General features: G+C 35.7%; 1 protein-coding gene across 6 annotated transcripts in view; it reads left to right on the top strand.

Annotated features, from left to right (window-relative positions):
• The window catches only part of numb (NUMB endocytic adaptor protein), a 74,737-nt gene that overhangs the window by 36,219 nt on the left and 24,055 nt on the right, over positions 1-14,463 (top strand). For 2 of the 6 annotated variants that reach the window (XM_031973396.2, XM_031973395.2), the window contains exon 1: positions 6,684-7,709. The exons of the other annotated variants lie outside the window; for them this stretch is intronic. In XM_031973396.2, the coding sequence (XP_031829256.1) occupies positions 7,635-7,709 (75 nt within the window). In that variant the 5' untranslated portion in view covers positions 6,684-7,634. Of the gene's footprint in view, positions 1-6,683; positions 7,710-14,463 lie in introns of those variants that run through there. 6 annotated transcript variants of the gene reach the window in all.

The raw sequence follows: 14,463 nt of genomic DNA, 5'->3' as shown, positions 1-14,463 counted from the left end.
TATTCAAAGCGCTGAGAAATAGATATACACGGCATTAAGAAATATTGTATATTACTGATTAAATATTATATTCAATAACTTTGCAAAGACAATAAAAATAATAAAAATAAAGACTAGATCAATTATTTCTGTATGAGATAAAACTAATATCTTTATTTATTCAATCAAGGACAATCGAACGTACCTATGTAAAGTACTTACGTACCTACGTATCTTGTATTGATTGCGATTAAAACCCAAAACCATCTCATGGCAAACTACCGAACGAACTTTCCATTCAACTCAATCGGATGGTAATATTCGCATACAAGAATCTCATCGTAATTCATACGATTGTTTTGTTACGGTAACGAATATTCAATTAAAATATCTTTTATTCTTCAGTGATTTTAATATATAAAATATTAGCTTACAAAACATCTTTTATTAATCAGCTCATTAAATCTTAATTCCGAAGTTCTACTAAGAACTAATTCATTACTATAAAAATTGAGGAACTTTTAAACAATTTTCTAACATTTTAATCGATTACATGTAATTTAAAAATAAAGTAACTGATATAATAATACACTGTATTCTTCTCAATAAAATATTAACATCGAATATTATTGTTATGCACTTTTTCCGATGCATTTCCCACTTAACCGCGATGGAAATATATTCTAGCAACGCTATACAGGTGAAATATCAAAGAACGGAAATCCTATCGACATCGGCGTACCTTTGCCAACGAAAACATTGATGACTGCAAAATTTAATGGAATGAAGGTGTCTTGTTTATATGCATTAGGCTTGCATAAAAATTTGCAACGGCGACGAAAATAACGCGCGGCAGCCTTGATACTCTCCGTGAAATTCGTCGGTGAAAAGAGGACGACTACAACTATTTTGGTGAGTCTCTTTTTGCGTCACACAACGAGAAAAACGCGACGTCAAATGGAAACTAAAGGGTGCTGGGGTAACCGTTTCTAATTTTGTTCGAATAAATTTAAAACCTTTATTACTCTATCCAGAAAAAAAGCCTGACTAACATACTACTATCTCGACGTTCATTTCTCACATGAGACTACCTTATCAAATTCCAATTTCTTATTCATAAATGTTGCAAATACCAGCAAAATAATTATTAACAAAAACACTATATCAGTCAAACAAACCGGAATATTGTTTACTCAAAGATAAACAAGCAAATTCCTTTAAATCGTAATTTCATTAGAACAAAATTTTCAAATATTATAAATAAATTCTTTCAATCCTTTCTAGAACTACATATATTTACAGTGCTGTTTTAAACGACTCCAGAAGGATTTCACAATGAAACAGAGCCACGGCTTTCATCTCCATTCATAAAAACCGTAATCGGGCGTAGTAATCCGCGCGATACGTAACGTATATGTTGCTACGAAGAATGAAATCGAATCCGCGGGTTAATCCGTTGGTAGATGGCCGCACGTTAATCATGGATGTGGTTGAGATTGAGGTAGGGTAGCTGGAGATTCTGAATGGCCGTATTTTTCCTGGCAGCTGCTTCGCCTTGATTTACTTTTTCGTTTACGTACGTCAGGCGACGACGCGACGCGACGACACGCTGAGGAGGGAGGAAAGAATGAAAGAAAGTTGGTGGCTGTTCGCGATTGCTCGTGCTTCCTCGCCGTTTCCCGACGCCATGTTTAAACGCAGGAAATTCGCTGTCGAAACCGTGACCCTGTTTACCAACGAAAAACCATCGCGGCGCGATTCAACGGTCAGATTAAGCCCGGTTAATCAACCGTACACGCGATAATTCATGCGTCGTTTGAATGAAGGCATCGAGGACGGTAAAAGTGACGTCACGCTCCTATTAAAATTCACCATATTTCGCTGGCTTGCCGATTCGATTATGCAAAAACGTTTGCGTGCGCCGGTTTTCTCAGTATTGACGCGCTTTTCCCGTTCGTTCTTTTGCCTTGACATTTCCTAAATATTCCTATTGTAATGCGAGTGATCCTTGTGACGAAGAATATTTATAAATTACGTGATTTAAAAAATGAGTTTTAATCCCTTGTCTTATAGTATTGCGCCAGAGTCGCGAAGATTTCGAACAGAAATTAACAAACATAAATATTACTGGATTGCTTTGAATTCAAATTAAATGTTATTTATTTATTATTAATTATTATACTTTAGGGCGAATGTAAACGTAGAGTGTGTCTAGATTTTTTCCTCGTTTTTTAATACATTATTTGAATTGATTATAGTTGAAAACGAAATCATAGAGCAGATCATTGGTGCTAGATATTACATTGTCGTCTTTCGTGTTGAAAATATTTTTTACATGACGATACACTTATGTTTTCGTACTGCAGAAGGTTTTGATTTCAAGAAGTATAGAGGTTGGATTGTACGTTGAAAAAAATAACTACATTTACGTACGTTGTTTGTATAGTTTATTGTATTGTTTCCGGGAAAATAGGATACTAAATGCAGATGTTCGAAAGTAGAGGTTCGAAGACGATGATGGGAGAACGATGAACTAAAATATAAAAATATAATGTTACATTAATTGCTACAAAAATTGCTGAAAAATTATAATTATGGGAATCCACATAATTGGTGTGTTCCGTTAATCTAGTGTAAATAAAATTGCTTCATCACTTCTTTACGTAGTCAGTATAATACGTAATTAACTATAAAATCTTTATTGGCGCATATATTTTAGTGATTCTTCCCATTCTCAGAATTGTTATGCATGTAAATGTACATTTTTCAGCAATTAAAATTGATCTTTTTACTGGGAAAGATTTAATTTAAAGAAAAAAGGATAAAAAATTAGAATATAGGCTGTAACAAGCAAACTAATTAATTATTTCAAAATATACTTTAAAATATACGTCCTTCTTCAAAAATTGAAAAATCATTTGTTATTATTTAAATTGGTTTAAGTTATTATGTCTTTTACTATTCATGACTTTAATATATTTTCTGAAAATGAGAAAATTCCTACCATAAAATGAAACCTCTTACAGTATACTATATTTAAACATGAAACTAAAATAATGCAATAACATGACTTTTTTCATGGCATTGAATAATCAATGCTGAATATACAATTATCTGGGTCAAGCATATGCGATAGAACTCATTATCCAGTTTCAAAGATTAGTGAGCTAAACTTTGTTAAAAATCTGTAAGATAGAAGAGGCACAAAAGACTTAACAATATGATGAATGTCATCTTTTCAATTTATACTCCATTAAACAAGTCCCATTAATTTTGTGAAACCTTTAGGACTACCGACAGTCAACGTGATAAAGAACACACAATAATACTTCCTTACCATTAATACCTAATTATCTAAACGCTCCATGTTTACTTTTATTCTCACACGTCTTACAATATTAAATTAATATTATATTAACACTAAATAGATGATATTGCAATATTAATATTACATTTATTACTACAAGAAACTGAATATCTCTTAATATCATTATATCAATATCACGATAATTAGTACTAATAATCAACATTAAAAATACAAAGTACAAAGTAAAAAACACAAAGTATATTCGCTTCTATAAACAAATCCCTCTTTCTAACGTTCATCCCGAAATCCCATGGAAAAATCTAGGAACGCAGAAAAACCCGGCTGGGTGTCGCGGTGGACCTTTCGAAGCCGCGTCTTGGCAGATGTACGACCATTTGCCGTGGCAGCTGCACTCCTCACCACCGTAAACCTCGAGCACCAGCCCCGACGCGACGTTCGATCTGACCTGACCCCCGAACTCGTCGCTTTCGGATGTTGGTATCGGTGCCAATGGATCGGATAGATTCTGTGGACGTGTCCCGATCGTATTAATTCGCTGGATCGGCCGTTCGAAACTCTGGCCGGATTTCTGTTAGTCCCCCAATCGCATAATCGCCAGGCAAACCGGTTTCACGCGGCTGCGAAGCTGAGTTTCTCGGACAAGGGGAGACGAACAGGCGCTGAGGAAGCTTGGCATGGCCCTGGCCGACGATCGAAGGGTAGGGAAAAGGTACCTGGGCCCTGACTCTGGCTATTACATTCGCGGCGTTACGCCGAGGAGTGGGGAATGACTCGTGCTCCGTACTTACTCAAATGGACGGAAAACAGGGACGATGGACTCGTCTCGACGCCAGAGAAAATTTTCTACCGGGGGCGAGGAATAAATTGGTACCCGTACGGATGTTGTAGGAATATTTAAAGACTTCTAGGCGTAAACTTTCCTTGGTTCTGAATAAGTTTTCAGTTGCCTGTAAACACGATAGGATTATTTATATAGGAATTTATTATTTAAACGTGATTTAAATTGTTCTGAGACTTTTAATGAATTGTTCGTTGAAATTTTTTAAGGGTGATTTTATTAGCTTTAGCAATATCATTCTGTACAATTTCAAAGTAATTTATGTGATACAATTAGTATTTAATTTTGGTCTAATGAGAATGTAATTGTTAAATGTGATTTACGAATAATTTATAGCAGGGAAATTTAATTGATTGTTGTATGGTTAGAGGTTTTAGAGGATTGATTGTTATGGTGGAAATATGAAATTTGGAGTAATTGGAATATAAGGTATATTGTATAATATATGTAACTTACATAACGTTCTTTTCATTTACTTCGCATTTTATTATGTGACAGAATAAAGCGAAATGAGCGGTCTTATGAAAGAACAGAAGCTTTAGTTATTACGAAAATTCAATTTTCTCCGAAGCCCTCCATTGTTCATGTAATTAAACGTAAAACGTCTCTCCTGACAAAATATGCTATACAAAATTCATTAAACCTTCTACAATAATTACTTCAAAATGAAAATTATTATTCCTTTCATTCTCAAAATATAATATGCGAAATAATATAATAATCTCATCGATTATTAAATTTCTTTATACCATGAATTCAATCCACAATAAAATTTATTTCATATATTTCTGAATATCCAAAGAATATATTTCTACCTAAAATTACAAATTGATTCCAATTATTCGTTACAAACATCCTTATGTTACTGCAATAAACGACAATATGTTCGATGCATCGATTTTACAATGCAAAATTCCAAAATGATAAACATGTTCCGATACGGGAGGATGCAAAGGCACGTCCCCGTCGCTCAATTTGCTCATTAAGGACACAAAGCGATCGGAGTATACCGTTAAGTGCATGAAATTTCCGTGAAGGCAGAGGGCATGGCGGGCGCTGAATACACCCCTGGCGGGCCGGAGGACCTGGGTAGAGCGACCTGGGCCCGTTTGTACTACGGCATTCGCGTCTCGAGTGTTTCAGGGGGGGGTTCTTCAGTGTCGGCCTGCCGGAGTACCGGAAGATCGAGCGTGTGTCCTCGTCTCGCCAGGTTTTTACGTTGGCTTCAGTGAAAGTGGCCAGGCTTATCGGTGCAGTTTTCTTCGATCGGTACGAGAACGTGGCTCCTAGATATGGATAACGACGCGTCGTCGCCTACCCTTCGACCATCTTTCCTCCTCGATGAACTTCGCTAGACCGTACGCACATACGATTTCCATAACGTTGATCCGACCGTTGGAACCCGAAGCTATCGCTTCACCAGGTGGCGCGGAGTTCGTGCTCAGAAGGGGAAGAGAGCCGTTTTATTTAAACAATTACAGGTGTCCTCTCACCCATCATCGAGGAACCTTCAGTTTCATTGAATCTTCGTCAATTTGTAAAACTTACCGTGGGTTTCTCTAGTGAATCGAGATAAGGGTGCAGTTCCGCGCGGCTGAGGTTTCAAGGATTTCATAGAGCCTCCCAATGCTATTTCGAGGAAAATAAATTGATTAAAGTCCACAGAGGTTCTCGTGGATGATGTCGAGCCAGACGCGACAAATCAAACGTACATCGCAATTCCGGTGGGGTCGCCGGAAGTAGCTGAGCGTGACGGCGGCAATTCTAACGGAAAAACGTGGGAACTCGTAACTGTGGCTCTTCTATAGTGCATCATTAACGAATGCGCTTAAAACCAGCCGGTGGATTATCGTGTTGTGTCTTCGACAACGAAAACGTACGATTTCTACACCGAGTACACATCTTAATATCTCCTCGATATATCCTCATTCGAAAGCTGATCCATGATAAACAGAGACAAGTCGTAAAATCTTTTCTTTTCAGAGAAACCAAGAGTCTTATTTACCCCAAATAAAAAGGAAAGCATGAAGCTTTCCGTCTAAACGTGGCAAAATACGAAATCCTCCTTTGAACAACCTGTCGAAGTGTTTTCGCGCGAAACTGTTGCGTTCGATCCTTCGCGGATGGCGCTCGGCTCCTGAAGAAGGATCTTTCTCAAAGAATCCCTGGCGATGAAATAAAGGATACCCCATCGAAGCGACTCGCGGAACACCTGAAGTCTTGTCGTTAGAAGAAAGAAACGCGCGAAAGGGACGAAACGAGCTCCGAATCGGTAGTGCAGGCGCCATCGAAAGCGACACTCGAAGAGTCCCTCGTGGTTACAGCTGCGCTTGGCCCCGTGGAGGAGGCTCGGCTGTTCCGAGCGAATCCAAGATAGGATTCGTCATCGATTAAAAATAACGAACCCGACGCAGACACATCGACGTGCATCATCGGTGAAGAAGCGACGGCACGACGGCGGTGGCGGCGGCGGCTGTGGCTGCGGCGAGCGAATCGCGTGCGAGCTGATAGGACACGCTCCCCACTGTCGGCAGTAAGGTAGGCCACTGGTCGGCTGGTGCAAAGACGAACGCGAAACTGAAAGAGAATAGCTGGGATCCCACTCTAGGTAGAGTCCATGACGTCAACCTCTGGGGCAAGTCGAACGACCAGTTTGAACTGCTTGCTCGTGACAAGAAGGGAGGAGGAAAAGGAGGAGGTTGAGGAAGAAGAGGAAGAAGAGAAGAAGAAGAGTCAGCAGTGTGATCTCTTCGCCCGTTCGTCGATCCGATGCGTGTATATTTTTTACCGGTCGCCTTTAGTGAACGCTCCACTGCTCTGTTAAAACTATTTATTACTTACCTTGTTGAAATAATTTGATAAATCAATGGGAATAATGATCGAAGGATGAGAAGATGATCTAAAGAGAACTGAGAAGCAGGGAGGACACAGTGCTAGGTAGCGTGAATGGGTCGGCGCACCTGGTGTCGGTGATAAGCTGACGCGCACGGAGCTTGAGTCAGCTAGCGAAGCGCGTGGAAGCTCGCGATGGGACTCGGTGGTTCGGTGACGGCACCTTGGTCGATCGGGAAGCCCCCACAGTTATCCGCGTTCTCAGTGTTGCGCTTTTGCTCGAGCACCGCGGTATTACGGTGGGACGACGTGTGTTCCGCGTAACGAATAATTAAAAAACGTATCCATTAAATGCTAAATAAAATCGACAAGATATCGATAAGAAGTAAAATCATTAATAGTGCGTACTGATGTTTGTTGGTATACAAAGTATCACAATGGTCGTCGGGTAGTGTCGATAAAAAGTTTTTCCGGAAAGGTGGCCAATAAGAGAAAAGCCGAATAGAAGAAGTAGATCGCAGAAAGTTTATGTGGACACGTTCAATGATACCGTCGCCGTGTATGGTGCACCAAGGGGAACAACCAAAGGCTCACTGTTTGGATACTTGACGCGGTCGCTACTGCGCGTCGTGAAAACATCGTTTTCATTGGAGAGAAATGGGAAACCACCCGTCCGCCCACCAGCCGCTCGAAAGAGCCACCAGTCATGCTGGAAATGGTCTTCGGCTCTCGGTACGTTGCGATCTTGTTTTACGTCAACGATAACTCTCGCAGATGCCCACGTGTGACGCACGCCTTCCGATGCAATATCGTTAAGTGGAGCGCACGCAGTTTCGCGATGGGCATCGCTTACCCTGCTCGCCTTTGAGCATTCCGAAACCGCCCTTTACGAGCTGTTTAACGGAGCCGCATTATTTCAACCGATATCGTCGCTGTTCTCTGCGTTCGTTGGTTTCGAATGTTTATGCTGGTCGGTTTTGTTAAAGAGAAATTTCACTTTTTTATATGTTTCGTAGTGTAACAGTAAGCAATTGTTGGTTTTTTCGAAATTTAATTTTGAAGACACTCAAAGTTTTAGCTTGAATCATATTCTGTACATTGATTGGGAAAGTTAGTGACCTTTTCGAATGAAATCATATCTATTTTTACGATATTAAAGATGTTTAAACGTATTTTTATGTAGTCTTTACATTGGACAATGTGCGATAGCTACAGCACACCTTTTTTAGAATATTTTTCAATTTAGTTTGAAAACTAGGAGTTTGAGATGAAATCTAATTATTCTACATGATGGAACAGACTTATTTTCCAAGAAAAATTTCTAACATAAATTTCTAAGTTTTTCTAATAAATTTACAGCACAGAGTTTTGCACTGAAAAAAATGACATATTTTCGTGGTATACAAGACACCGTCAGAGGTTCTCAACATTAATAATCCAATGATCTCTTGACATTCCGCACAACGTGCGTGAACTGTTTCACTTCGTAATTCTATTAAACTGCTTTATAAGAGAAAGATCAATAATTTATTATTGTATTTTTAAAATGTATTATCAATATACATTATAAATGTATTATCTTATTTATAAAATACTTTATTTTATTTAAAAATATTAATGTCCAAATATTATTCATATTTCCTATCAAGATTTTCTTATAATAACAAAACTGCATTTTAGTAAAAACAGTATATCACTATACACGTAACTTATTGTTAAAACTTTGATATTAAGTAAGTAAAAATCTAACTTACAAGTGTCAGTCGTGAAGAAATCAATTATAAATATGTAAATTCTTTTTCTATCAGAAATAATTTGTAACTAATACACTCAATGGTAAATGAGGTTTGTATAATTCCCATGAAATAGAGGCATTGCGTTGAGGGAAACGTCGAGCGATCGCTATCATTGAGAATCACTGGCAGTAACTCATGTCTCGAGGAAATATTTTATTTTTTCAGTCGGAAGCGAAGTCAGTGCAGTAGCTATTTCTTTTAATGTTCAAAATAGGTGTGTCCTGTGTCATGGTGTAATTAAATTTTTTAAATGCAAGAATCATTTATTAACTATTGGAATACACAGGTGTATCACAAACCCTTCAACTTAAAAATTCTAAAACGAGAATAATAACTTTTAATGAATTATCTCGATAAAAGAAACAATAAAAACATTATGAAATTGTTTTAAATCTAACAAGTTACATACATACGTTAAGTACACACCTATTGAATGTTCTAAGAAAAAAATTGCTTGTGTTAAATTAACGTGCAGTATTGTTTATGTCAATTTTTTAAACCACCTAATTATTCCACCACAGGCAATTTTAGAATTTATCGTATATGAGTTAATGTCTTTTTACTTCTGATTTGCTTCCGAGAATTTTCCGGCATTTGATATAAAGCTAAATTTTTTAACGCGTCCATGGATTAATTCCGTCCCCTTTTCGTGGTGGGCGGATTGGTATTTTTGTGGTTGGAATGAAACTGGTCCTCTAGAGGTCATGATGAAGGTCGTATCTTTTGAGCTTATCCTTCGTGTTTAAAGTCTTTTGTATTTTTGTTCGCGTACGCCCGTATTTATGTAGTCATCTTTCCGATAACGAATAGGCAAGTTATACGGCTTGAATACGTTTATTTAACGTCGTATACCGTATGTGCATTATCATGTAACAAACGTCTGTAGAGGAAATTTTAAAAATTGTACTCTAACAAAGAACGCAGGCTGGTCGACGCGACAGTTACTTATTCAACGTCTAACATTCTTTTTCTATTCTTTATTAGCATCCATTTCGTTTAACTCGTTTTCTATTTTTACGGTACTTACGTTCGTGAAGTTATTGCAAATGCAAACACAATATTTTCAGTACCATTTTATAAATTTTGTAACTATAAATTTCGAATACAATTTTACTTTTTTAGATACTTTTTTTTATAATTGATAATTGAAAATGATAGTGACTAATTTTCCATTACCTCAGGTTGTGAATTGAAAATGATAATTTAAAATTTTAAATTGCCAACTGAAATTCAATAAATAATATTTAATTTGTTTGGAAAATCTTAAGTAACGAACTTTAAGAAACTGCTATTTTATTGTACAAAACAAAATATATTTTTCATTAGTTCTGTCATTTAATTCCCAATTTCAAATACTGTTTCAGAAAAGTATTTTAAGGTTCCTAAAACTTTCGGGTTCATGAGGGGTAGATCAGAAGAATGAAAGTAATATTTAAATACTTCGCAGCAATTATTTAACTCAATTAAAATCTTTTGAGTTAAAATCTGAGAGTTTACAGATATCAAGAATAAACTAAGAACTTTATTAAATCGTCGTTTAAAGTTTTCGAACTCTTTCGAAAGGTGTCATTATAAATGCATAAGCTCCATCGATCAGTTACTATGCATCTGAACAAGGGTTTGCTTTTATCGTGTAATGGAAACAAAGGACTCTCATCAACATAACTTTCGTTGTTCTTTGATGTTGTTTGATCAAACTGATAGGCTGATGCAGGAACACATTCCTGATTGCAAATAGGTACGCAGTTTCATGAGTTTTTTGGAACGCTACACGTTCGTTATTTGTAATCAGGACAGCCAGATATCCGAGAATTCTTACGGAATTCATCTAATGTATTCCTAGTGCTCCACCGATGGGTTTGCATAACCGATCTTTGTCTTGAAGGTGAAATCTGACGCACGGTGTCGCCAACTGTGAAACCATCGCCGACGAGAAAAGCGCGTAAAATGCAACTTTCGGTGTTTATGTTTCGATAGCTACCTGACTCCAGCACGTGCTTTTGTTACGCGTCGCGTAATACCGTTAACAGACTCCTTTTTCTAAACACTCAAGGCCACATGATATACATTGCTGATCATTCGTTTGCGTAACCGACGTCCTGATTGATTATTATTTAAATATTATTACCAAACTATGTTTGTATATGAATTTTATTATCTGTGTGTTCAGATCGAATGGTCTTATTTAACTGTAGGACTCATATTATTTTTCCTTCAGTACGGTTATCAACACGCTACTTATGAGTTTGGTAATCGTGGATTACAATCGATGAATTTCTAGTAATGTGATAATTGAGTATATAAATTCTAAATTAAACAAATTTTTAAGTACATATTGTAAAATAATTTTATCTATAACAAGCATTAGTGCAATTGTACTGAATGCAGAAACTATATTACTATTGAAATGTTTGAGGTTATATCCCGTAAGGAATAGTTTGAACGTGTTTTTGTATAATTTTAGGATTTATTGAATTTAGAATGATGTCTATAATTTAATCGTATTTCATTTTCTTAAATTTCTTCTATTTCTGTTTACTTTTGAAGCAGTGTAATCGACGTGAACTAACAATTTGAGGAAGAATGTAAAAATTTCAAAATGGTGGTATTCTATGCGTTCGCTGCCATTTTGAACGGCTAGCCGAACAGCTTTGAAATGGTAGTCTATTCACGTATAAAATATTCAATTATTCATGAATTCATTTGGTAGTTAATTCTTGATTCTATTTCCAATGAATGTATTGAACATACTAAATATGCTAAAAGAAAGAAATAAATTCTGGGTAGGACCTCAAAATATTGATATGAAGTCTCGAAAGTATATTGAATTTAATGAATAGTATTACCATTACGCATCTGTTACAATGTTTCGGATAGGTAGTTGACAGTTTATTTACTGGCTAGGTTAGGTCGAAGACTGTTCATTTACCAAAGCAATCTCCTCGCTCCGCTAGAGTAATTTCACAAACTAATAGCTTGCATCATTCCATTTTGCTTTTAGGAAAATTAAATTCCGATTACATCAGTTGTTAAAATAATAAAAACATTAAAATATAGCATTCGTGGCGCATAAAATACTTTCTAAACATCAAATTGGCGTTTTAAGTGTTTTTCTCGGGAAATATACATAGGCATGTGGTTTGGCCAATACATAATTTACATTTCTTCTCGAATGAATGAAAAAATCTTTTTTATTATTATTATATACTAATATATTCATTTGTAGATATTTATCGTAACAGGAAATCAAAATACATGTTGCGCTTGCAAGGAATTTTCGTTCGATTTTCCTACACAATCTTAACATTTTTAAAATTTTATGAATACTATTGATGCAATTGACTCCAGACTATCGTAAATAAATAACAATATTACACTAACATGTCTACCTATATAGTTTCAACTAAATGTTTCTGTGGCAATATATTTTTTAATTAAAATTTTTAATACTACATAGAAAGTTAAACTTCTTATACTATTTAAACGTAGTTTCTGATCTTTAGTATTATAATTATACGATTTTCTGAAATTTGTGTGCTTCAGCGATAAAATTTTACTCATTCTGTCAAACATAAATTCCTTTGAGTTTCGAATTAGATCGAGTTTGAGCGATTAATTTTCTATTTTTCTCATTTTGGAGGTTATAATTCCGGTAATGCGTATCCCAATATGATTACGCCTGTATCGGTAGAAAGCGTTATGATGATTGAGAGAAAGCAACCAGGTTCTCGAGACGTTGTTCAAGTGTGTCGGCCATTCGGATGTTGGCTGAAGCCATACGGGTGCGTTTCAATGAGAAATGCGGCGACCATTAAAGCAACCCCCGATCGAGGTCCTTGTAACCAGAATCAGTCGCAATTTTCATCAGTCCGAAGGTTTATTGCTTTTTACATAATTATATATTATCAAACGATTAGTTCCAGCATTCTCAGAATTTAATAGTATTCGTTAAGCTTTTACCATTGCACGTTAAATCATGTTCCGATGCAATTTACTTCGGTTAAAAATGCTGCGCATCTGACCGCTAATTGACATGATTACTCGGTATTGCGAGGATCGAAATCGTATAATTTGTTTAATTATAAGTATAATGTAATTTTTTCCTTAATTTATTTAAGAACATAACTATTGTGTTTCTTCAACAAATATAAACTATAAAATTGTTAATTATACCATTTAAGTTAAAGATTAGATGGGAGTAGTTTTATTATTTTATTAGTTTTATGTAATTTTTAATTGAGAGAGATAATCCAGGTCAAACGAATTATCTGTTAAATTATTCCATCATTAAGATTCTAAACGAATAAAATTTTAATTAATTGCTACTTTAGATCACACAGATCGAACCATATAAATTATGCAAGAAAAAAGACTATTTAAAGAACAGCAAGCTGTTTCATTCTCTCTTTATAATTATAAAATTACACGGAGGATAGATGTTTTCTAAATGCTTGTTGAAACAGATTACTACACCTCAAATTCCTTTTTTAATATATTCATAAATATTAGAAGTATTTACATGATCCCGTTTCTATGATTCATCTGGTATATTCATCAACAACGATTCAAATCAATTGTCAATGACTCATACTAATCACGGTATCATTTGATTTCACAAAATCGTAACTTAGTTTAATGGAAATCACATTATACCATCCTTCGTTATTTGAATAACATGAATAGCGATTTCAAAGATGACGTGATTTTCAAGTAAGACCGTTTCACGATAAAAAAGAACTCGTCACCTGGACTTCGAGGAATTCTTGAACCAAGAATCCTTGCAGGTAGGCAATCCAGCGATTGAAGCATGTTTGCACAAGACAGAATTCACAGTACAGCGGTGAGTAGGTACTTACCTGCTTAGTTGCATCGATTTCAGGACCTTGTTGCTGCAACTGTCTGGGGAGGTGGATTTCCAAGAGTTACCCACTGTTCTCTGTTTCTCTTGCTCGGTCGCTGCTGAATGGGTTGGAAATTAAAATGAGAAGCATTGAATGCTGCAACTGAGCGAGCAGTATTATCTGCAGCTAGTGATTGGATCAAGTTCAATTTGTGCTTAGAAATTAGAGTCAGTTTTAACCCTCGAATTTCGCTTTCGTGGGTCGAATACTAATAAAAACATTCGGTGTCAAATACTACTATACTACTACTAATAACATACAGTGTCGAATACTATGGAAAACATGTTTCTTTGGTTGTGTATACAATTTACAGGGTGTAAGGTTTAAATTCATTAGGGTAAATATTTTGGAAGATATATTAGTTAGGAGCAAATGATTTTATGTGCAATTTTTTAATGTATCAATTAATGTAGCATATTATTGTCTGCAAAACCATATTGACCTATTTATGTCGATAAACTGTTAATTTAGGAAATAGTTTTGGGTAAGTACTAATTATTTTTGTTATAAATTATTTAAAATTTTGGAAATTATCAGTATTTGAACCCATGTAGTATTAACACTGTTGTCAAATGAAATATTACACCTTACGTTCGATAATTCAAGGTGACAATTATATCTTGACAAAAAATCAAAATAATAAAAAAACTAGTAAAAATAAATTATCGTTCCAAAAATTCTTAACACGTTGAATGCACGATTTTAAGGTGTAGAATGTGCGAAATGAAAAGAAAGTAATATGAAATTATTTAATTAAATTGCGTTCTTATTATAGCAAGTTTGTTTTGT

The sequence above is a fragment of the Nomia melanderi genome, chromosome 4, assembly GCF_051020985.1.
Source record: "Nomia melanderi isolate GNS246 chromosome 4, iyNomMela1, whole genome shotgun sequence".
NCBI lineage: Eukaryota > Metazoa > Arthropoda > Insecta > Hymenoptera > Halictidae > Nomia > Nomia melanderi.
Note: the sequence above shows the minus strand (reverse complement) of the source record. Positions and strands in the feature narration are given on the sequence as shown.